The 21,641-nt window shown below is 54.9% G+C and overlaps 3 protein-coding genes across 8 annotated transcripts in view; 2 read left to right on the top strand and 1 right to left on the bottom strand.

Moving 5' to 3' along the window:
* Window positions 1–4,465, top strand: part of Homer3 (homer scaffold protein 3) — a 9,787-nt gene extending 5,322 nt beyond the window's left edge. For all 3 annotated transcript variants that reach the window (XM_050127693.1, XM_050127691.1, XM_050127692.1), the window contains 6 exons: window positions 1,188–1,292; window positions 1,875–1,996; window positions 2,626–2,782; window positions 2,926–3,036; window positions 3,130–3,216; window positions 4,269–4,465. In XM_050127693.1, the coding sequence (XP_049983650.1) occupies window positions 1,188–1,292; window positions 1,875–1,996; window positions 2,626–2,782; window positions 2,926–3,036; window positions 3,130–3,216; window positions 4,269–4,460 (774 nt within the window). In that variant the 3' untranslated portion in view covers window positions 4,461–4,465. The remainder of the gene's footprint in view (window positions 1–1,187; window positions 1,293–1,874; window positions 1,997–2,625; window positions 2,783–2,925; window positions 3,037–3,129; window positions 3,217–4,268) is intronic.
* A 361-nt stretch (window positions 4,466–4,826) lies between these two features.
* Ddx49 (DEAD-box helicase 49) lies at window positions 4,827–11,062 on the bottom strand. 4 transcript variants are annotated; one of them, XM_050127689.1, is made up of 13 exons: window positions 10,905–11,062; window positions 9,598–9,721; window positions 8,802–8,887; window positions 8,598–8,719; window positions 7,844–8,031; window positions 7,617–7,757; window positions 7,096–7,171; window positions 6,517–6,635; window positions 6,296–6,393; window positions 5,801–5,875; window positions 5,253–5,341; window positions 5,106–5,177; window positions 4,827–5,006 (listed from the first exon to the last, which is right to left on the bottom strand). In XM_050127689.1, the coding sequence occupies exons 1-13, from the start codon at window positions 11,017–11,019 to the stop codon at window positions 4,827–4,829; spliced, it is 1,485 nt and encodes a 494-aa protein (XP_049983646.1). In that variant the 5' UTR covers window positions 11,020–11,062. The 4 variants fall into 4 exon arrangements, with proteins under 4 accessions (XP_049983646.1, XP_049983647.1, XP_049983644.1 ...); XM_050127690.1 differs by having other exon boundaries at window positions 6,517–6,593; XM_050127687.1 differs by having other exon boundaries at window positions 4,827–5,177.
* Window positions 11,063–11,272: 210 nt separating this feature from the next.
* Cope (COPI coat complex subunit epsilon) lies at window positions 11,273–21,330 on the top strand. Its single transcript, XM_050127694.1, has 10 exons — window positions 11,273–11,450; window positions 14,908–14,970; window positions 15,972–16,072; window positions 16,713–16,865; window positions 17,745–17,798; window positions 18,175–18,256; window positions 19,068–19,223; window positions 20,432–20,500; window positions 21,040–21,114; window positions 21,205–21,330. Exons 1-10 carry the CDS (start codon window positions 11,325–11,327, stop codon window positions 21,250–21,252), a joined length of 927 nt encoding a protein of 308 aa, XP_049983651.1. The 5' UTR covers window positions 11,273–11,324; the 3' UTR covers window positions 21,253–21,330.
* Window positions 21,331–21,641: the final 311 nt, after the last annotated feature.

The raw sequence follows: 21,641 nt of genomic DNA, 5'->3' as shown, positions 1-21,641 counted from the left end.
GGGGGGGACGGGGGGACGACGGGGGGACGACGGGGACTCAGGCCTCTGGTTTTTGGGGGCGCTTACACGTATGTATGTACATACAATTAAAAACACGGGTTCTTTTAAGAGTTTTTATTACATTTATTTGGTTTTTCTGTGCTGCGTGTCTGTGTGCTTTGGAAGTCAAAGGACAGCCTGTGAGGGTCAGTTCCCTCCTACTTTGCAAGTCCCGTGGGTCAAACTTAGGTTATCAGGCTTGACAACAGCTTATTGAGTCAGATCGCTGGCCTCAGATGTTCTTTTCTTTTCTTTTCTTTTCTTTTCTTTTCTTTTCTTTTCGAAGCAGGGTCTCTCTGTGTAGCCCTGGCTGTCCTGGAACTCACTCTGTAGACCAGGCTGGCCTCGAACCCACAGAGATCCGCCTGCTCTGCCTCCCCAGTGCTAGGGTTAAAGGCGTGCGCCACCACAGCTTGGTTTGTTTTTTAAGAAATTTCTGTGTTTGTGCCTGTGTGCATGTGTGTGGATGCCCCAAGACCAGAAGAGGGTGCTGGATCCCCTGGGGTCACAGCTGGGAGTTAGTTGCCCGAGGTGGTGTGGACTCTGGTACAGCTCTGCCTTCCTTCCTAACCACGGAGTCATTGCTAGGTCTTCACAGATTATTTCTGATAAATGAAAATTTAATTTTATGAGCATTGGTCTGTGTGAGGGACTCAGATCCCCTGCAACTTGAGTCACAGCCAGTTGGGAGCTGGGAATTGAATCCAGATCCTCTGGAAGAGCAGCTGGTGCTCTTACCTGCTGCCTTTGGAAATTATTTCAAAGTGAAAAGAAAATACATTCTCATAAGCACAGGACAGCACTAGCTGTCAGATGGCCCATTTAGGAGCAGGAGGCCAGCACTCAGGCTGTGGACACCCTTCCCTGTGTTATGAGATACTGGCAAGCGCGAAGGACAGATGGGCGCAGCCTCCGGCTGTCCACTCCCAGCCAGCCTGACAGGAACAGGGAGTCCCTTTCTGTGTGGCTCAGAACCTTAATGTCACCTCTATGGCATAACCCCGGTCACCCTTGACACCCAAGATGGTCACAGGGTTGACCTTTTCCAACCTTCCCCAAAGGCTCCAGGGTGCCAGTGCAGGTGGGGGATGGGGATGTGACAGGTGGTGAGGGAAATGCCTCTGACTGTCCCCCTGCCTCACCCCCAGTTTGCTGAGAAGTTTCAGGAGGTGAAGGAAGCTGCCAGACTGGCTCGGGAGAAATCTCAAGATGGCGAATTCACTAGTTCTGCCCTGGCTCTTGCCTCTCACCAGGTGGGTATTTCTGCTGTCTGCCTCTATTGCCTCGATTCCTGCCACATTCCCGGGGCAGCTGTGTGTGCTTCTGACGTCAGGTGTCTAAGGCTGACCGATGGCCTTAGACACGTATCATGTGTGCACATGTGTGTCTAAGGCTGATTGCATGTGTCTGGGTGCAGAGCTCTCCTTCCAGCATGGCCTCAGGCTTGGTGACCAGCTCCTTCTCTGAGCCATCTCACCAGCCCATTCCTCAGTTTTAAGTGGAATGTTTGACGTTTCTGTGCCCAGGGGAAAACTTCCTGGAGAATAGTTCCAAGTGTTCAGATCCCTGTTTCTAAAGGTTGTTGGGTCTTGCGGTGTCAGTGAAGACCCCCCCCCCCCGCACGCGGGGGGTGTGGTTCCCCATCCACGAGCCTGGGGAGCTATGGAGGGTGAGGAGAGGAGACACAACACTGGGCTTCACAAGCCTGTTCAGACTCCCTAATTTCAATCAGTACCCCAGTGACCCCAGTCCTCGACTCAATCTACCTTACCTCCTACTCCGCCCTTGACTGAAGCAAGCTCTCACGGTGACTCAGTCCTGGCTCCCACACACAGGTTCCCCCAAGTCCCTTGGTCAGCACCAACGGTCCCGGAGAGGAGAAGTTGTTCCGCAGCCAGAGTGCAGACGCCCCTGGCCCCACCGAGCGAGAGCGCTTGAAGAAGATGCTGTCGGAAGGGTGAGGGGTGGAGCCTGCTTGAAGCCAAGATGGGGCGTGACTGGGGCCTAAGGAGTGTATTGTGGCTCTGATTGAGCTGCAGGGCCTTGGCTGGCACCATGGGCGTGCCAGGGAAGCCCCAGGACAGACTTTTAGGATGCAGGGGACGTGGGTAGTGGGATGGGGCCTTGGATGGTGGTGGTAATACCGGAGCAAGGCTTGTGTGGGCGTGGATGCCGCAGGTGGCAGGGGTGTGGGGTAGGAATCCAGGCTGCCGACCTGGGAAAGGAGGCAATCCGTTCCTGCCTCATGGTTGCCCCTCCCTCATCATTTACTTCCCACTCCGTGGCTCTCATGGGCTATCACATGACAGTCTGGGAGGGGCAAGGATAGATTTCCAAAAATCTTTGGAGGTAGGGTCTTGCGGTGTAGCCCACTCTGGCCTGAAACTCATTATGTAGCCTAGACTGACATCGAACTTAAGGGGATCCTCCTGTCTCAGTTCATGAGCCACAACTCGCTGCTTCACATGCCCTGGTCCCCGCTTCCTAGTCTAGTGTTGTCCCGACCCTGCCCCTAGCCCAGGAGGCGCTCCACTAGTTGCCACCCTCTCTGGCTACGCACACCCCCAGCCTGGTGTCTTCCCTCAGCTCCGTGGGCGAGGTCCAGTGGGAGGCCGAATTCTTCGCACTACAGGACAGCAACCAGAGGCTGGCAGGGGCCCTACGCGAGGCCAACGCAGCTGCTGCGCAATGGAGGCAGCAGCTAGAGGCCCAGCATGCAGAGGCCGAGCGCCTGCGGCAGCGGGTGAGGACCCCCGCTCCCCCCATCTCTTCTGCCCCGTTTCAGTCTCCAGAATATCATTTCTTGCTGTAAAATGACTTGAGACCATGAGATCCCCAGGCTCTCCATGTCCCAGAGGGTGGGAATGCTGAGCTGCGTGTGTGCAGGTGGCGGAGCTGGAGGCCCAGGCGGCTGCAGAGCCGGTTCCGGTGGGCGAGAAGGAGGTAACCAGCCAATCCGTGGAGCAACTGGAGGCTCAGGTGCAGACCAAGGACCAGGTGAGCGAGGAGCTAGCTCCAAGGTCTTGCCTCGGGCCAGTCTCCCTGGGAATCCAGGGTTCTCTGAGCAGACCCAGAAACTTTTCTCTCTAGGAGATCCAGACTTTGAAGAATCAAAGCTCAGGAACTCGAGAAGCTCCTGACACTACTGAGCGGGAGGAGACACAGCAGAAGGTTCAGGTTGGCTGTGGGTCATGGGCGCACGTATGTGAGTTTATAGAACAGGTTCCACCTGCCTGTGAGCAGGATGGGAATATCTACCCAAACTTGTGAGGCCTTCAAGTCTTCTAGTCTCAGACCTCATCCTCCCGTACTTGAGCAGTCTGCGGCACCCAAGAAAGTACCTGGAGTGTCCCCAAGACATTCCTGGGGACTCTGTTGTCCTCGGGGGTGGGTGCAGCTTGTGCAGATTCAAAACCGAGGACCCTTGGACTGGTGGCCTGCGTCGTGGTTGCTGGTGGTGTAAGCGCACACCAGACACCACTGTCTTCAGTCTGTGTCACTGCGCGCGAGTTCTGAGCCACGGAGCAGTGGGGATCTGTTCTCCGACCCTAGCTGTATCTGGGGCACCGGATTTCCAGTGGGTAAGAGGGACTGGAATTAAGGGCTGTCAGGTTACAGCCGGCACCTCACCATCCCTTCGGTTAAATACCACTCACTTCGCTAAGCATGTTTCCTGGGATCACAAGGTTAGTTCTTTCCTCCCACCATGTGGGTACTGGGGATTAAACCTTCAACTTGGGTATTTTTGTTTGATACCGTGGCACCTGCCTCTACCTCTCAGTGCTGGGATCAAAGATGTGCTCCGCCATGCTCCCCCCAGGGGCATCTGGCTTTACTTGTGTGGGTTGTGCTCCCTAGGGCACTACATACAGTTGTGAGCCGACCCGTGTGGATACTTGAAAGCGAACCCAAGTGCTCCGGAGTTTATATTCTTAAGCACTGACCATCTCCCCAGTCTTTAGAATTACGGTTTCTTACTGGCCTTGGGCAGGCTTAGGCGGGCCAGTGTGCTCCAGGAATCCGGATTGGGATTACAAGTGCACGCCAACCATGCTCAGCTTTCTACGTGACCACTGGGCTCTGAACTCACGCTGGGCACTTCCTGCTTTTAAGACACTTTAATGCTGTCGTCTCCCAGCCTGTGGGAGCCATGGATCACACCCAGCAGGGAGGGCCGACCAGAGGCTTCATAGACCGCCCCACCCCACCGCTCCTTCCTTCCCCTGCAGGACCTGGAAACACGGAATGCAGAGCTGGAGCAGCAGCTGCGGGCCATGGAGTGCAGCCTGGAGGAGGCTCAGGCCGAGCGGGAGCGCGCGCGGGCAGAGGTGGGCCGGGCCGCGCAGCTCCTAGACGTGCGACTGTTCGAGCTGAGTGAGCTGCGTGAGGGCCTGGCACGCCTGGCAGAGGTGACACCCTAGTTGGCCCTGGTGGGTCTGCGGCCCTAAGGTGCCCTGGCAGGGAACCAGGGCCGCCTCTGAGCTTTGCACTGTGTAGTTCTCTAGAATCCAAGGGTGGCGCTGATACCCAGATTACATTTCTACGTGGCTGTACAAGCACGTGGTGTTGCTGGCACCTGTTGTCGCTAGCTGCCACCGCCCTGCATCCCAGAGATGCAAGTGAGGGCCGCGGTGGTCATCCCCACGGGGCATGAGAGGCTTTGGGGACCAGAAACCCGCAGCTCAACACCCAACCTGTCCCATTCTCAAGTCGGACTGGCAGGTTCAAAGAGTGTTTACTGAGGTCCTCTGTGGCCCACCCAAGGACCAGCGGCTGCAGGTTTGCGCTCAGGTCTGAGCCTTATCCTGGGTAGACACCGGAAGCCGAGGTTCAGGAGAACGAGCCCCTCGGCCTGTAATCCCTGCTTTCCGCCGCCGAAGCGTCTGCCCCACCTTCTCCTTAAAGCGCCGATTCTGTTGCTTGATCTTGGCCAGTTCCGCCTTGCGCTTGGCCTCCAGGTCCGGGTCCTGAGGAAGGGAGCAAGGCTGTCTCTGAGATCCTGAGATCTCAGCAGGGCAGCTTCCCATACTGGCCACACCCCTGCTTAGCCCTGCCCCTTGATCTACCTTCCCCTCCATGATCAGCTGCTTCCGCTTATTGATCTCCTTCTTTTCATCGAAATGTGAGGCCTCCAGTTTCTACGGAAAGGGCACGGGTCAGGGCAGGCCCATAGGGCAGGGGGCCCCGCTCCACAACCTAGTGGCCACACTCACGATCTCGCATTCTCTGCGCACCACGTTGACCTGCGTGAGGATTTTCAGGACCTCGGCCTCCTCCACAGCCAGCTCCTCCAGCTGCTTCTCTGCAGAGCAGATGTGAGAGGAGACATGCAACACTGAGCTGGGCTGAGTGCGACTGGCCCTCGGAGCCCCAATTCCGGATGTCTGGACTGATGACATTCGGAAAAAAGTGCCAAACTTGGTGGCAGATGCCTGTCATCACAGCACTGGGGAGGCAGAGGCAGGGGGATCACTGTGAGTTCTAAGCCAGCTCTGTAGAGCAAGGGTCTGTCTCAAATAAATGAGTAAATGAAATGGGCAAATGAGAGAGGAGACCCAGGCGCCTGGGAGTTCAAGTCCTGGCTACCTAACTACCACAGATGCAGATGCAGCTCCAGGGTTGGTGGCCCTGTGAACAGCAGTCTTCTCTGTAGTGTTGGCTGGGCGACACCCTGCACTGGCCTATGGCTCCAGAGTGACCCAGGCAGGGAAACCATCTCCCACCCTTGGGCATGTCCTACCCATGGACCCTGCCCACTTACTGATCTGCTCCTCGATGGCATGCAGCAGGTGAATGTCATACTGCGTCACCAGGGTGATGGCCTGTCCCTGCCGCCCTGCAGGGACACACCTGTTACAGAACCTGGGTCCCACCAAATGGCTGGTCCCAGCTGGTAAGCTCTAGGAGCCCTCTCAGAGGGCGTGGCTCCACTCAGAGAGGCTGGGCTTAGCCCTGCTCTGCTGCCCTTTCTTTCTACAATGGTGACCGAGCTGATGCAGTTTGCCAGCAGGGCCTAGGTCACAGCAGCCTCAGACAGGGTTCTGGTTTCAGCAGGTGGGATGGCAGGCCCCGTCCAGCCCAGCATCCTGTCTCCTGGTTACAAGCAGGAGGGACTATCAGAGCAGATGTCTCCCTGGTCCCTGGGTCAGCATCCCAATAAGGTGCCCCCCACTGACTCTTTGCCTCTGAAGGACAGACCTGAGCTCCCCAGAGTCTCTCACTACAACTAGAACCTCCCATACCTGGACCTGCTCACCTGCACGGGCTGTTCGACCAACTCGGTGGATGTAGATCTTGGGGAGCCCGGGGGTGTTGTGGTTGATGACCACTTGCACAGTGGGGATGTCGAGGCCCCTGGGGGTATAGAGCACTCAGCTGGGGCATCCATGTCATTCCTTCCCACGTCCAAGCCCAGCCTTTTGGTCTCAGAGTGGCCTAGACCCCTGAAGAAAGGCACACTGCTCTGAGCCTGCTCACCTTGAGGCTACATCCGTGGCGATAAGAATCCGGTACACACTGGACTTGAATTTGGCCAGAGCTGCAAAGCGTTCTTTCTGTGCCACAGGTGGGGGAGGTTTGTGAGCAGATGGATGGGACTGGGACAAGACAGAGAGCAGGGACACCAGGGTGACACGAGGAGAGGTGGGGCGCCACTGAGACGTGACATCTTGTTTCCATGTTTTGTTAAAGACAGGGTCGCACTGGACACAGCGATGCACTTTACTCCCAGGACTTAGGAGTCAGAGCCAAGGGATCTCTCAAAGTCTGAGGCCAGCTTACTTTAAATAGAGAGATCCAAGACAGACAGGACTACATAGAGACCCTGTCTCAAACGACAGGAAAAAATAAAACCCCCAAAGAAAACAAAAAACCCACTGGCTTTAAACTCCTGTTCATCCTGCCCCACCTCCTGAGCGCTGAGTCCTGAACAAATGTAACAGGCACGCAAGCCATGCCCAGGTTACACAGTTGGGGATAGAACACAGGGTCTCACGCTAGGCAGGCACTCTCCCCACTAAGCTCCATGCCCAGCCTCCGAGTGGCCATGGCCGTTACCTGCTTCATCATGGAGTGTAGTGCCACTGTGGGGAAGTTGAACTTCCGAAGCATCATACAAAGGATTTGGCAGGTCCTGGAAGAAAAAGAGTGGTTGTGGGTATCTTGCCTCAACCTACCAGGAGTTGTAGAAATGCTAGGCCTGCTGTGCTTCTCAAAGCTAGAACCAACAAGGACCAGCCCTAACTGTGGCACTGACTTCCAGAAGAGCGCTCTTAAGTGGCTGGGTCCTGCCGTGCCTGATGGCCGCCTGCTCTGTCCCACAGAGAACATGTCCTCTTCTGTGGACAGACACGAGCCTCCCGTGTCTGCCCTTCTAACTGACTCAAGCTGACACAGCCAACAGCTATTTTGAGATTTTTGTTTGGTTTGAGCCAGGGCCACAGTGTAGCTCTGGCTGGCCTGGAACTTGCTATATAGACCAGGCTGGCCTCAAATTCACAGATCTGGCCTAGCTGCACCTGCAGATGAGGGAGACAGGGCCACATGTCCAACGCAGGCGGCAGGAGCTGCCTACTCACTTGCAGGTGTTGGTGAAGATGATGATGGAGCAGTCCTCCATCTGGTCTTGGAAGGTCTGGACCAAGTGCACCAGGTAGGCATCCTTCACCTTCTCGGGCACCAGCAGGTAGCGCTGGTCCAGCTGATCCACTGTGCGCACCCTGGGGGCAGAGCAGCAGCAGAGCCTCAGTTTCCCCTTCCGCCTGCACTCTCTGGTCGGACCCTTACCCACAGCTTTGGAACTCACGGGGCCTGAGCTTCCCAGAAGAAAGGCTGGTTGGTAGCCAGGCCCTGCAGTTCCTTGAGCGTGTCAGTCAGCGTGGCACTGAACAGCAGGGTCTGCCTGTGCGCTGGAACAGCTGCCAGGATGGTCTCCAGGTCTGCAGTGAAGTCGGTGCAACCCTGCTCCAGCAGCCGGTCAGCTTCGTCCATCACCTGCCACCAGAGGGGTGGGACAAGGGGCTGGACCAGTGCAAAAGCTGCGAACACAACCCAGGACCTGCCCCATGCCCAGTGCCCCGCTCTTCAGGGACGACCCAATGGGCTCCTGAACATTGTCTGGCCTCAGGCCCACAGCCCCACTCTGCAAGGCTCCAGCAGGTCCTCAAGGGTGCCCGCCTTCTGTATGCCGTGTCCATATGAGGCAAGGGCTCAATGTGGAGCCCTGAATGTCCTCGAACTCACTATGTAGATCAGGCTGGCCTCAAACTCACAGAGACCTTTCTGTCTCTACCTCCCAAGTACTGGGATGAAAGGTACGAGCCACCACGCCCGGGCGGCCCTCGTCTTTATTTGTAGCCCTTTGCCCATGTGAAACCAAGTCAAGAACAGATGTCAGCTGAGCATAGCAGCTCACATCTACACAGGGAGTTACAGGACAGCGGGGCTACACAGAGAGACCCTACCTCAAACGGAAAAGAAAGAAAAGGAAAGAGAATGGATATTGCATGTTTCCTAGCCCAGTCTCTGGCTTCGAGGTCCGAGGGGAACACCTGGCTCACCAGGAACCGGATCTTCTTCATGTTGAACGTGTTGGAGCTGCGCAGGTGGTCAGCCAGGCGTCCAGGGGTGGCAATCACCACGTGTGGCTTTCGAGACAGCTCCAGCGCCTGAGCCACCATGTCTGTGGGGGGGGGGGGAGGTGAGGTTAGGTGGGTGGGATCAGTAGGGACCCACGGCTCACCCCAGCCTCTCAGCCCCCATACCCATGCCGCCAACGATAATGCAGTCCTTCAGACCCAGGGGCTTTCCCAGCACCCGGAACTGCTCAGCGATCTGGTAGGCCAGCTCCCTGTGGATGAGAAGGGCCAGTTGGGTCAGCGAGCACCTGGGCTTCTCTCCCATTGTTTCTCCTTCCCCAGGCTCCTTGCGCCCTCCACCTCCCTAATGTTGGTGGCCTCTTCAAAAATCAATTCTAGGTAGACTGGTGACATAGCTCAGCAGGAAAGGTACAAGCTATCGTCCCGAGTCCTGTCCACAGGACCCACAGGAGGGAAGAACTGATTCCTGCAGGTGGTCCTCTGACCCCCACATGTGCACATGGATGCACATTCGAACAGCAAGTCAACTTATGTGGGCAAACTGCTCACTGCTCAAGCACGAGGACCCGAGTTCAGATCTGCAGGGTCCTTGTGAAGCTCAGTGTGCAGCAGCGTCTCTCACCTCGCTGTGAGAAGGGCAGTGATGTCGCAGGGTGGCTGGGGCGAGACCTAGTTTCAGTGAGAGAACCTCTCTCAAAAAAGGGGGAGTTGGAGAGATGGCTCAGTTGTTAGGATGGAAGAGAGGTAATGCCACGTACATAGATTAACACGAACGGGTTAATTTAAATTACAGGAGCTGGTTGGAACAGGCCTAAGCTATAAGCTGAGATTTCATAATTAATAAGTCTCCATGTCATTTGGGAGCTGGCTGGCAGGATCAAGGCTCATTCCAAGGGCAGCTCAAAGCTTCAAGAAAGCACAGCTAGACCAGTCACCCGTGAGGAGTGTGCTGGAGACTCACCTGGTGGGTGTCAGGACCAGGCAGAAGATGCCGTAAGGGTCCTCAGACAACTTCTGCAAGATGGGAAGCACAAAGGCAGCTGTCTTGCCACTTCCTGTCTTTGCACAGCCCAAGCAGTCTCGACCTAGGCAGATGGCAAAGCAGTATCAACATGAAGCAGGGCCCACTGGACATTCATTCACCGGTGTAAGAAACAGATGGTTATGGTCTACTTCTGAGGTGCACTTAGAGTTCATGAAAGTTACAGACCAGCAGAAGGTGCTGGGCCTCCTTCCCACTAGTTGGTGACTGTTTTAGAATTCTAAGGCTTGGAGAATTACAGGCACCTGCTATGTGATCAGAAAAGGGGGACAGCCTCAAGCTCCAAACTAATTCATTAGATACAGCTTGGGAGTCCTAAAACCAGAGGGATGGGAGATCTGGGAAGGGGGCAAGCCCTGCTGGTCTATGGAAGGAAACGTCATGGATTCCTCCAGATTTGGGGAAAGGCCTCAAAAACTTGCTGGAAACCAGAGCGCCAGTCACTTCTGCCTGTTCTCTGTGGTGACACCCTTTCTGCAGAATGGAATGTTTAAATTTCGTTAGCTCCTTGAATTTGTTACGATCTAATGTCCAACAATCATCATGATTGTTTCTTTGAAACAAGGTTTAAAAAAAATATTTATTTATTTATTATGTATACAATATTCTTTCTATGTGTATGCCTGCAGGCCAGAAGAGGGCACCAGACCTCATTACAGATGGTTGTGAGCCACCATGTGGTTGCTGGGAATTGAACTCAGGACCTTTGGAAGAGCAGGTAATGCTCTTAACCGCTGAGCCATCTCTCCAGCCCCGAAACAAGGTTTTAAGTAGCACAGGGTGGTCTGAAACTTGCTACATAGCTGATGACTATCCTGAACCCCTGATCATCCCGCTTCCGCCTGTTCTATATTGGGATGACTGAGAATCACCACGCCTGCCTCCAAGGGATGTCTCTTTAACAGAAGAAGTGAATTGGGACAAAGAGCACTGACACAAATACGGATCCCTGATTTTTACCTGGAGTTTGACGGCTCTTTTTTCTGTTTGCTAAGTCAAAAAGACAGCAACTCGACTCTACTTTTGCAGTGCCGTGGATTAATTCACCAAACTCTCCCTATGCTCGGGCACTACGAAAATTTCAGAGGTGCCATTGTCGCAGCCTCAACGTCAATGTTGCGGGTCAGGGTCCCCGAAACAATCAAAGCTCCTGACTCGTGGGACCCAAGGGGGCTAACGAAGAGGGACAAAGAAAGGCAGGCACGAGAAGAGTGGAGAGGACTTACCCTCCAGGATGGCCGGGATGCAGCCGAGCTGCACCGGCGTGGGCTGCTTCAACCCTAGCTGCCGACATTGTTCCACGAGCCACGACGATAGCTGGAGTTCTGCAAACCCCGCCATGCTCCGAACCGGCGCGGAGAGTACACTGATGAGCACTTCCGGCGCGATAATATTGCGTCAAGTTCACGCTACAATTTTCTCAGCCAATCCCAGCCTCGGCCGCTTTTTTGGCGTTTTCTGTAAGAAACCGTCTTACTTGCTGACTACACCTGAACAACAATTCCCAGGAGGCTTTGCATCACGTGGCTTCATTTTCAGCACTACTGATTGGCTCGGTAGAACTACGTTTCCCACAGTTCCCGGCGGAGGGACCTTGCTTCTGGTCTACGTGTCCCAGGAAGAGGACTGTGTACGGGGGTGGCGACATGGCTCCTCCGGCTCCCGGCGCGGCCTCTGGCGGCTCCGGAGATGTAGACGAGCTGTTCGACGTGAAGAACGCTTTCTACATCGGCAGCTACCAGCAGTGCATCAACGAGGCGCAGCGAGTGAAGGTGGGCGGCGGACGGGGTTGCTTCCGGCGCGCGCTGCGGCTCTGGGCGGACGCGGTTTTTCTGACAGCAAAGGCTTCTTTTGAACTGGCAGTGTTGTGTTGCGGAGGCTGACCTTGAAGTCCTGCTCCTTCAGCCTCCACCTCTCCGGTGCTGGGACGACAGGCTCAGCCCATCCTCCCAGTTCCCAAAATTCTGTTAATTGTCCGGGCTGATCTGTAGTCAGGGTGACAGGTTGTGCCACTGCCTCACTTTTCACCTCTTACTGTTTCCTTTTGTCTTCCCCTCCCTCCTCTTTGTTTTTTTGTTTTCTTTTTTCCGAGACAGGATTTCTTTTTGTTTAGGTCTGGCTGTCCTCGAACTCTGTGGACGTGCTAGCCTCGAACTCACAGAGATCCGCCTGCCTCTGCCTCCCGAGTGCTGGGATTAAAGCTGTGCGCCACCACCGCCTGGATTTTATTTATTTATTTTTAAATGTTTATTTATTTATTATGTATACAATATTCTGTCTGTATGTGTCCGCAGGCCAAAAGAGGGCACCAGACGTCATTACAGATGGTTGTGAGCCACCATGTGGTTGCCGGGAATTGAACTCAGGACCTTTGGAAGAGCAGGCAATGCTCTTAACCAATGAGCCATCTCTTCGGCCCCACTGCCTAGATTTTAATGTCTAAACCAGGCGCATCTTCTATCCCACTACTTGGGAGGCATAAGCAACCCTATCTTAAGCAATAATAGGTGAGGTGTGGCAATACACACCTTTAATCCCAACATTTGGGACGAAGAAGCAGGCTGATTTCTGAGTTTGAGGCCAGCCTGGTCTATGTACTGAGTGGACAGCAGGGGTACATTGAGAAACCTATTTTGAATTGTCCCCCCAAAGAAAAGTATAGTTATAAAAGGAAGACAGGGTCTCCTTTAGCCCATGGCTGTCCTCAGACTCCCTATGACCCGGATGCTCCAGAGTGCTAGGATCGCAGTTATGCCCAGCCATGCCCAGCCATGCCCAGCCATGCCCAGCCATGCCCAGCCATGCTCAGCCATGCAGTACTGAGGATGGAAACCGCAGCCCTGAGGCAAGTCCCAGTCCGGATCTTATTTGTAAAACAATTACAGTTTTGCTTCAGCCTCCCAGATGCAGGGATGATGGCCCGTGTGGCCACACCCAGCTCTGAAAGAGGAGAACTGTGTCCATCATCAGCTAGGCCCTCCTGGGCTCAGTGGAAGACGGAGTTGATAGAGCACCAAGCTTTCTAGGTACATTGGCCTTGGTGACAGAGGCAGAGCAGGCAGTCAGAAAATGACAGGAGCACGAGTTACAGAAAGTGGTATTCTTATGCCTGGCTCTTCTGAGTGTGAAAACAGCGGGCATTCCAGGTCTGGGCTGTAAGGGGCTGGGGGCGTGGCTCCAGCAGAGAGCTTGCAGCATGATTCTTACCAGAGTTGGTAGGCTCTGCCATGTTCAGGTTCTCCACTTCCTAAGGACTTCCAGTGGTTTTGCATTGGCTGATGAATTTTTAAGCTTCTAGAAGGTTCTCTCTAGTCCCTGGCTTTTCATTGTCTCAGAACAGCAGATGTAGGTTCCTCTCATCCTTAGAACAGCTTTGTTCCCTCTCCTGTCACTTTCCGCTTTGTCTCTGCTCTATGGACGTGTGTGGTTAGTTCCTGATTCTGGACTTCTGAACTCTGAATTCAGGCCTCTAAATGTTTAGTGTGTCAGGTCAGTGGCCCAGCAAGCCATGTGTATGACCCTTTGAATACAGCGTTGTTCTTCCTTTCTTTCCTTATTTCTTTGGGTATTTTTGGATGACACCCAGCTCTCCTGCGCCTGTCTTCCTTCCTCTGTGGGTGTCCCTGCCCAGGACTTACTATGGCCCTGTTACCTCTCTCTCCTCTTCCCTTTCCGCACCTGCTGCCGGCCCTCAACAGCCCCATCTCAGACACCAGCCACCCACACTTCCCACCTGGGGAATCTCAGGGTGTCTTGTAGTTCAGCCGTGTCCTTCAGCTGAGTTCCCAGGACACCATCAGCAGCCCTTCTAGAACCTTTAGACCGCAGGTGGCCCATCACACATCTGCTCCTTCCTAGCAGGGAGGCCTCTCCCTGCATCAGCTTCAGGCCCTGTGAGAGCCGCTAGCTGCTAGACAGATGAGCATTGTGGTGATCAGGACTCCTCGGGTTGTGTGGTCCCAGCTACTCCAGAGGCTGAGGCAGGATGATCAATAGAAGCCAACCTGGTTTCTGTCTAAAATAAATGTATGTACCTGCTCCCTACAGGAATGGCCTAGTCTGTGTGCCAAAAACTTGAATGGGTCTAGTCTCTCGCCTCTCTCTTCCTTCATGTCTTAAAATGCTGGGAATAGAATCCAAGACCTACACACGATTGACATTTCTGCCATCTTATGGCTCCTCAGCCCACACCTCTGGGGCTCATTCAACCACTCCCTTGCTGCAGAACATCCAGGCCTTCAGCTTTAGATAATCCAGTAGCCCTCAGTTGCCTCACTCCTCCCAAAGCCTTCTGTCTCCTTCATAGTCACCTGCTCTACAGGCTTTGAGGGATTCTGGGAAGGCCAGAACTCTCTTCCCAGCAAAGGCTCCTATGTTTAGAGTCCAGGCTGACCTTGAGCGAATGGAAACCGTTCCGCCTCAGCCTCCTGGGTGCTGGGATCAAAGGCCAGGTCTTGAGAACACTTCCTGCTGTAGGGACTCGGGGACTTGGCCCTGCAGGTAGTGAAGTTGCTCTCGTATGCATGGACGGCAGAGGCTGGATTGTGGCCTCGGGTTCCCTACCTTAAAGACACCAGGACGGGCGGTGTTGGCGCACGCCTTTAATCCTAGCACTTGGGAGGGAGAGGCAGGCGGATCTCTGGGAGTTCGAGGCCAGCCTGGTCTATAAGAGCTAGTTCCAGGACAGGCACCAAAGCTACAGAGAAACCCTGCCTTGAAAAACCAAAAAAAAAAAAAAAAAAAAAAAAAAAAAAAAAAAGACACCAGGAGCCAGCATTGCTGTCTCCCCAAGGATGAGTCGGGGACCTCAGGCTCACCATTATTGATGGTGCCCTTCAAGAGTCACTTATGTAGCCATCCCAGCACGCAGGCTGCAGAAGCAGGAAGATCCAGCGGTTTAAGGTTGTTCTTAGATACATCGTGAGTTTGAAGCCAACCCGGTTTACCTGGACCCAGAAAAGCTCCTGAGATGATATGAGCTGTGAGCAGGGTTTGTAGGCACCCAAGATGGGCCGGGGCACTCAGCGGCTGGCGTGGCCATAGCGGTGCAGCCTCTCGGTCATATGGTTGAGATAGCAGGTTTTCATACTGTGTGCCCTCTGTGGAGTGGAGGTGCCCATGGGGTTCTGGGTCTCCTGGATTCCAGCGGAGGCTTAAAACTAGTTAGACTTGGTACTCCCTGAAGCTGTCCTGCAGCCCCTCCGACTCACTCTGCCCATGTCCCCACAGCTGTCCAGTCCCGAGAGAGAAGTGGAGAGGGATGTCTTCCTGTACAGAGCATACATCGCACAGGTGAGTGTGGGCCCGGCCTGAGCAGGGGCACAATGCAGTCTGCAGGGAAGCTGCGAGCAGCCCCACCAGGGGCCTGTCAGGACTCTTCTGCAGGGAAAGGGTGTGTGCGAGTGGGCGGGGGACAACTTGCTGCACCCCATCCTCTCCTTCATTGTGTAGGTCCTGAGAATTGAACTTAGGTCATCAGGCTTGGCGGCCATCTCGTACAGCCCAGGCTGGCCTTGAACTCACTGTGTAGCTCAGGATGATCTTGCTTCTATTCCCACCACCTCCCCCTGCCACTATGCCTGGCTTCATTGCCTATCAGTGAGGTGTATTTTCACATTCAAAAAGCAACCCCAAGCTGGGCGATGGTGGCACACGCCTTTAATCCCAGCACTCGGGAGGCAGAGGCAGGCGGATCTCTGTGAGTTCGAGACCAGCCTGGTCTACAGAGCTAGTTCCAGGACAGGCTCCAAAACCACAGAGAAACCCTGTCTCGAAAAAAAAGAAAAAAAAAAGTAACCCCAAGCTGTGTCAGGTGGCACAGGCCTGTCACCCCAGCACTTCAGAGGCAGAAGTTCAGGTTTTAGGGTAGCCTTGGCTACACGTCAAGGCCCTGCTCAAAAATACATATTTCTATGATCTCTGTGAAAAGCTCTTCTTCACTCTGGCCCAGGGCAGGGTGTAGGTGTTCAGGAGTGGTACTTGAAATCCCCCTGCTTCAGCACATGATCTGTGCTGCCAGCCTCATCCTGTTCCACACTCCTCTCTGTGTGTCTGGGAAAAGCCGCGTGTGACTCTCCAACACACATCTCTAGCACTTGGAAGGCTGAGAAAGACTTCAGCAAGGGACAGAGTGGCTCCAGCAGTAGCCATGGGTGTCAGGAGGGAAAGGGGCGCCCTGCTGACATTGTGTTCTCAGCTACAGCAGTGGGGCATGGTGTGACACTGCTGGCGTGGGCAGTGTGTTGGTAATGCTGGCGGTGGGCAGAAGGACTGATGTGTACCTGTGACTGTAGAGGAAGTATGGCGTGGTCCTGGACGAGATCAAGCCCTCCTCGGCCCCAGAGCTCCAGGCTGTGCGCATGTTTGCTGACTACCTTGCCACTGAGACCCGGAGGTGAGGTGTCCCCTCTTCCTCCATTTCCCTCACCTGTCAGTGGAGGTGGGCTGGGGGCCTGGCTGTATGTGGAGTGTGCTTAGCCTGCACATGGCCTTGGCTTCCACTCCTAGCACAGAAAAGGGTGTGGGGACTCTGGGAATAGGTCACCAGGCCCTCTCCCAGAGTCTCAGACCCAGCCTAGGAGGGGAACCAAGAACACTGTCCCTTCATAGCAGCTGGGCTGGCACATCCCAGGTAGTCTGTCCTGCCTGCTTCACCCGTACCCAGGCTTGCCCATGTGCAACACAAGACCCTGGCACAGAGGTCTTTGAAATTCCCACCCCTCAGAGGTCGATAACTTCTGATCCAGTTTCTCAGCTGTTACATGCAACCCCCAGCAGGCTTGGAGTGCCCCCCCCCCCATCTCAGCAGGCCTGGAGTGCCCCTCCCACTCCAGCAGGCCTGGAGTGCCCCTCCCACCTCAGGTTGTTTGCCTTCTGCATAAGAATGCGGGACTCAAGGCCTCAAATAGGCAGTAGAGGTGGACCAGGCCATTCTGCTGTTTGTTGGCATGCACCCTGGGCTGACACCTCCCCTCACAGTCCCAGGGCTGAGGCCAACTTCTGCCTTAGCCTCCCTGAGCACCAGCGTCTTGCAGGGATGCCATTGTGGTGGAGCTGGACCGTGAGATGAGCAGGAGTGTGGACGTGACCAATACCACCTTCCTGCTCATGGCTGCCTCTGTCTACTTCCACGACCAGAATCCAGATGCAGCCCTGCGCGCCCTGCACCAGGGCGACAGCCTCGAATGGTGAGTGGCCTGCAGCCTGCTCTCCTCCGGCTTTTCTGAGACACGGTCCCACTGGGGCCCAGTCCAGCTGCAGCTCCAACAGTTTGTTCTCTGATGTCCACACATGTGCTTGGGCACTCATGTGCACACATAAAAATAAGATACAGAGAAAAGAGGGGGCTGAGCTGAAGGATCCCAGAGGGAGGGTAAGACAGGAATGTAATCAAAATACGTTATATACATGCATGAATTGTCCAAGAATAAATTTAAAATTATTAAAAAATGTAAACAAAGCAAGAAAAAGGGACAAACAGGCACATATCTAAAATGCCAACTCCTGGAAAGCTAAGGGAGACGGGTTGAGGGACACAGGTCTCCTGTACCACAGTGCACGTGTGCTGTTGTAGACCAGTGGACACTTGTGGGAGTTGGTTTGTCCACCGTGTGGGAGCCTGTCGTGCCAGCACTTGTGGGTAGAGGAAGGAGAATCTGAGTTCAAGGTCATGCCCAGCTAATCTCAAATCGGAGTCTGAAAGAGAACTAGCTTCCGTCTTGGAGTGGGAGGGAAAGTAAATAGAACACAGGTGCAGTTGGCTGCCGCTGGGCCTGAGATCCGCTCCTGTCTCCCCAGGAGCCGAGAGGGAGGCTGGTGAGGAGCAGGTGATGGTGCTCTAGGGCTATTAGCAGTGCTGAGTGCAGTCGCCCTGTGCAGAGGCAGGGGCATGTCTGGACCTGTCTGCTTTCCCTAGAAGTGTAGTCAGCAGGCTTTCTCCCCAAAAGTCTGGCCCTGCAGAGCCCCAGGGAGACCCCAGGCCCCTGTGAGCTCACTGGCAAAGTGGGGGTGTTTGTCTTGGCAAGCCCAGGCACCTGCTGACCACTCTGTCTCTGCTTTGTCCTTAGCACGGCCATGACAGTTCAGATCCTCCTCAAGCTGGACAGGCTGGACCTAGCCCGGTGAGCCACAGCCTCAGTTTCCCTGAGGCTTCTCCTTATCTCTGCTCCACACAAGTGACTCCCTGGGAAGGGACAAGGCTGGGGATAGGGATACGTTTCCCTCTGTGAAGCTGGGGTGGGGATGGAGAGCTCTGCCTAGGCTTGGGTTGATGCTGAGGTGGAGTAGCAGCTCCAGAGCATGTGGGAAGCCTGGAACTTGCTCTAGTGCCACACAGCTGAGCTTTCAACACAGACCATCTCTCTGGGTTCCTCACCTTGTGGGGCAGCGGGTGGACTGGCCATGTCTAGTCCATGTCAGGTAGACATGACTGGCAGGAGAGTGTGCCAGGGTCTGTCCCCGGGACACTCAGCACCTTGTCTGTCTCCTGTGCCCTAGGAAGGAGCTGAAGAGGATGCAGGACCAAGATGAGGATGCCACCCTCACCCAGCTAGCCACTGCCTGGGTCAACCTGGCTGTGGTAAGCCCCACAGGTGTCTGTCTCTCTTCATGCCGCACCCGCAGCCGAGTGGCAGAGCCTGGTGGCTCCTGGAGAAAGTGCTCCAGGCTGGGCATCCTCGGCCCACACTGCCTTGCCTCCTGGCAACTGCACCATTCCAGTTCCTGGACTTGCCCTCCTTTCCTGAGCTCTTTTGGCCTCGCACGGCTTTCTGGAAGTTACTTATTTATTTTCAGCTTGGGTGCTCGTGGTGCAGAGCTTTGTTCACACGCATGGGGGGGGGGGCGTGTGCACGGGGAGATGGAGCTGGTCTTTATGTCTGCCAGCAGCCTTTACCTGCTGAGTTTCTCTGCAGCCCAAAGCTTGAAGTGTGTCCTCCTGTGACAGGCCTCAGGGTAGCTGGGGTGACAGACCAGCACTGACAGCCCTCGCTGTTTTGAGACCCAGTGTCCCTGTGTCCTAGGTTACCCTTGAACCCTTGGGTTCAAGTCACCTAATTTCAGCCTCCTGAGGCTCTGTCTGCACAGCTGGCTCAGTTTTATTTTCATAGCCTCCTCCCCCGCCTTTCTGCTAGTGTTGAACTACGTAATGAACAACGGGACAACTCTGGCCAGGTAGTCACAGGGCAGACACCGATCCCTGGAAACCTTTTCCACAGCATCCAGCAGTGGTTAGAGCCGGGCAGTATGGCATCTGAAGATGCCCCATGCATGTCTCATACCCTCTATACAGTGTTCTCTGCAGGGAGGGTCCCCACCGCTACTCACCTTGATCTGTGTTGTGGAGCTTGCAGAGGAAAGTGGATGACCACAGTGACACAGTGTCCCCACAGGGTGGTGAGAAGCTGCAAGAAGCCTACTACATCTTCCAGGAGCTGGCTGACAAGTGCTCACCCACGCTGCTGCTGCTCAACGGCCAGGCAGCCTGTCACTCAGCACAGGGCCGCTGGGAGACTGCCGAGGGTGTGCTGCAGGAGGCTCTGGACAAGGTGGGTGGGGCATCCAAGCCACCTGTCATCTACTGTACCCCAATAAGTGAAAACCTCAGTCATACTGGTCACAAGACTGAAGCCTTTATGGACTGATTACTGTCCACACACGCTCTCCAGCCCCACTGACCCCTCTGATGCCTGCTGTGGGGGTCTCCAGGGTGATGCGTCACCAAGCTCACTTGGGAGCTTTTCAAATCCTGGCAATCCTTGTTCCTTACTGTCCAGGTGCTTGGGGGACAGGCCTTACTTAGAAATTAAGGAGGCATTGCCGGGCGATGATGGCACACGCCTTTAATCCCAGCACTTGGAGGCAGAGGCAGGCAGATCTCTGAGTTTGAGAACAGCCTGGTCTATGGAGTGAGTTCCAGGACAGCCAGGGCTACACAGAGAAACCCTTTCTTGGAAAACAAAACAAAACAATGAAAAGAGACCTCACCAATAGACTTTAGGGCCGGGGGCTTTGAGCTGTGGATCCCTGAGCTGTCCTCAGTAGCACATTGGGTGTTGCTCAGGGGCACAGCCCTCACCTCAGGCTCTAAAATGTGATAAGGAACGACTAAGTATGTAAGGTCTGTCACCACAGCACTACAACAGGAGGATGGCCAGTTTGAGACTCTGTTCCACAGCTCAGAAACCACAACCAAGAAGATCGTGTGTGGAGTTGAACCCCATAGGGGAAGCCTGCTCTCTCTTGGTTTTTGAGACAGGGTTTCTCTGTAGTTTGGAGCCTGTCCTGGAACTAGCTCTATAGACTAGGCTGGCCTCGAACTCACAGAGACCCACCTGCCTCTGCCTCCCAAGTGCTGGGATTAAAGGTATGCGCCACCACGCCTGGCTGGCTTTGGGGATTTTTAGGTACAGGTGCACTGTTGTGGAACTTGGCAGCTGGTTGGTTCTCGTCTGCATACCCCCTATGCCCTCCCCTGAGCTGGCCTCCCATCCCTGCCCAGGTGGAGAACGGGAGGGGGCATCACAGTTAACCAACAGCTCCATGGAGCGCAGGTGAACTTGGTGCCCCCAAAACTGGGAGGGCAGACTCAGGCTAAGCTGAGCTGGAGGGCATGGGGAAGAACTCTGGGACAGCTTGGCCCCACCCCACCTTCCCTACAGTGGCTTGGGCTTTTGGCTTTCTGGCCCCAGACAGATGTTGGTCTATGGGTTCAGGGCCTGGGTTTTCTAGCTGTCTGTTCCCCATCTGTTTACAGGACAGTGGCCATCCTGAGACCCTCATCAACCTCATTGTTCTGTCCCAGCACCTAGGCAAGCCCCCCGAGGTAAGCTGTAGTATGGGGACAGCCGTAGGACAGGTAGAGACCAGGGAGGCACTGTCCAGTGGGGGCAGCTTTCTGCTTAGGGCCTGCTGAGCCCTGAGCCGTCTGCATCTATTTGCCATCCCAGCTGAGGCTACACAGCTGTGCTCAGTGCTGGACGGTCAGGGCTGGGCTGCAGCTGTCTAGGTCTAGATCCTAGAACCTGTGGGTTGCGACCCCTTGGTGGCCGAACAACCCTTTCACAGCGGCCTCAGATACTTCCATTATGGTTCATAACAGTAGCTGAATTGCAGCATTAGGAGGGCTGAGAACCACTGCTCTAGAGTGTAGGGCAGGTTAGCTCACAATGCTTCATCAGCCCTTCCCCCGGTGTGTCCCACCCCATCTTGTCACTCTTCCCTGGGGCGTAGTTCCACACCTGAGGCTAGCCCAGCAGCAGTACGATGAGCTGCCTGGCTCTGGGTTGGGGTCCCTTCTCGGCAGGGCAGAGTGACTTTTGGATCCCTCTATCTGGCTAACCCATCCCACTCCATCCTCCTCAGGTAACAAACCGATACCTGTCGCAGCTGAAGGACGCACACAGGACCCATCCCTTCATCAAGGAGTACCACGCCAAGGTGAGCAGCGCGCTTGCTCCTAGGGATGGGGATGCCCTGATGGCAGCAGGCTGTATTGTCTCATGCACGGCCTCTCATCTCCCACTGCAGGAGAACGATTTTGATCGCCTTGCTCTACAGTATGCACCCAGTGCCTGATGATGCCCCTGGTGACCCCAACTGTGTACCAGATGTTATCCTCACTTCCTTGTCTGCCAATAAAATGTGTCTATCTTCTCTTTGCCTGATACCTACTCTCTACAGCCACTCTGATAGGAGTGTGGGACCAGGACTTGGAGGAAGGAGTACCAGCATCCCACCTCACTCTGGCCTGTCCCTCAGTCCTCAGACTACAAGAGTCCTGAGACTACAAGAATCCGCAGGTAGTCTCAGTCAGCATGCAGGAACCAGGTACAGGCCCATCAGGAAGCTATCATGATGGATGTTGAGATTCAAACTGAGGCTTCTCAGGGCTGCCACTGTGCACAACACGATTGGTCACTGGCAGGACCCTCAGCCAAGCCTATGCTGGCCCCTGCTTACCTGTT

Source organism: Alexandromys fortis, unplaced genomic scaffold (genome assembly GCF_014885135.2).
Source record: "Alexandromys fortis isolate MF-2015 unplaced genomic scaffold, M_Fortis_MF-2015_v1.1 scaffold_284, whole genome shotgun sequence".
NCBI classification, from domain to species: domain Eukaryota; kingdom Metazoa; phylum Chordata; class Mammalia; order Rodentia; family Cricetidae; genus Alexandromys; species Alexandromys fortis.
The sequence above is the reverse complement of the archived record's forward strand: the minus strand, read 5'-3'. Positions and strand labels throughout refer to the sequence as shown.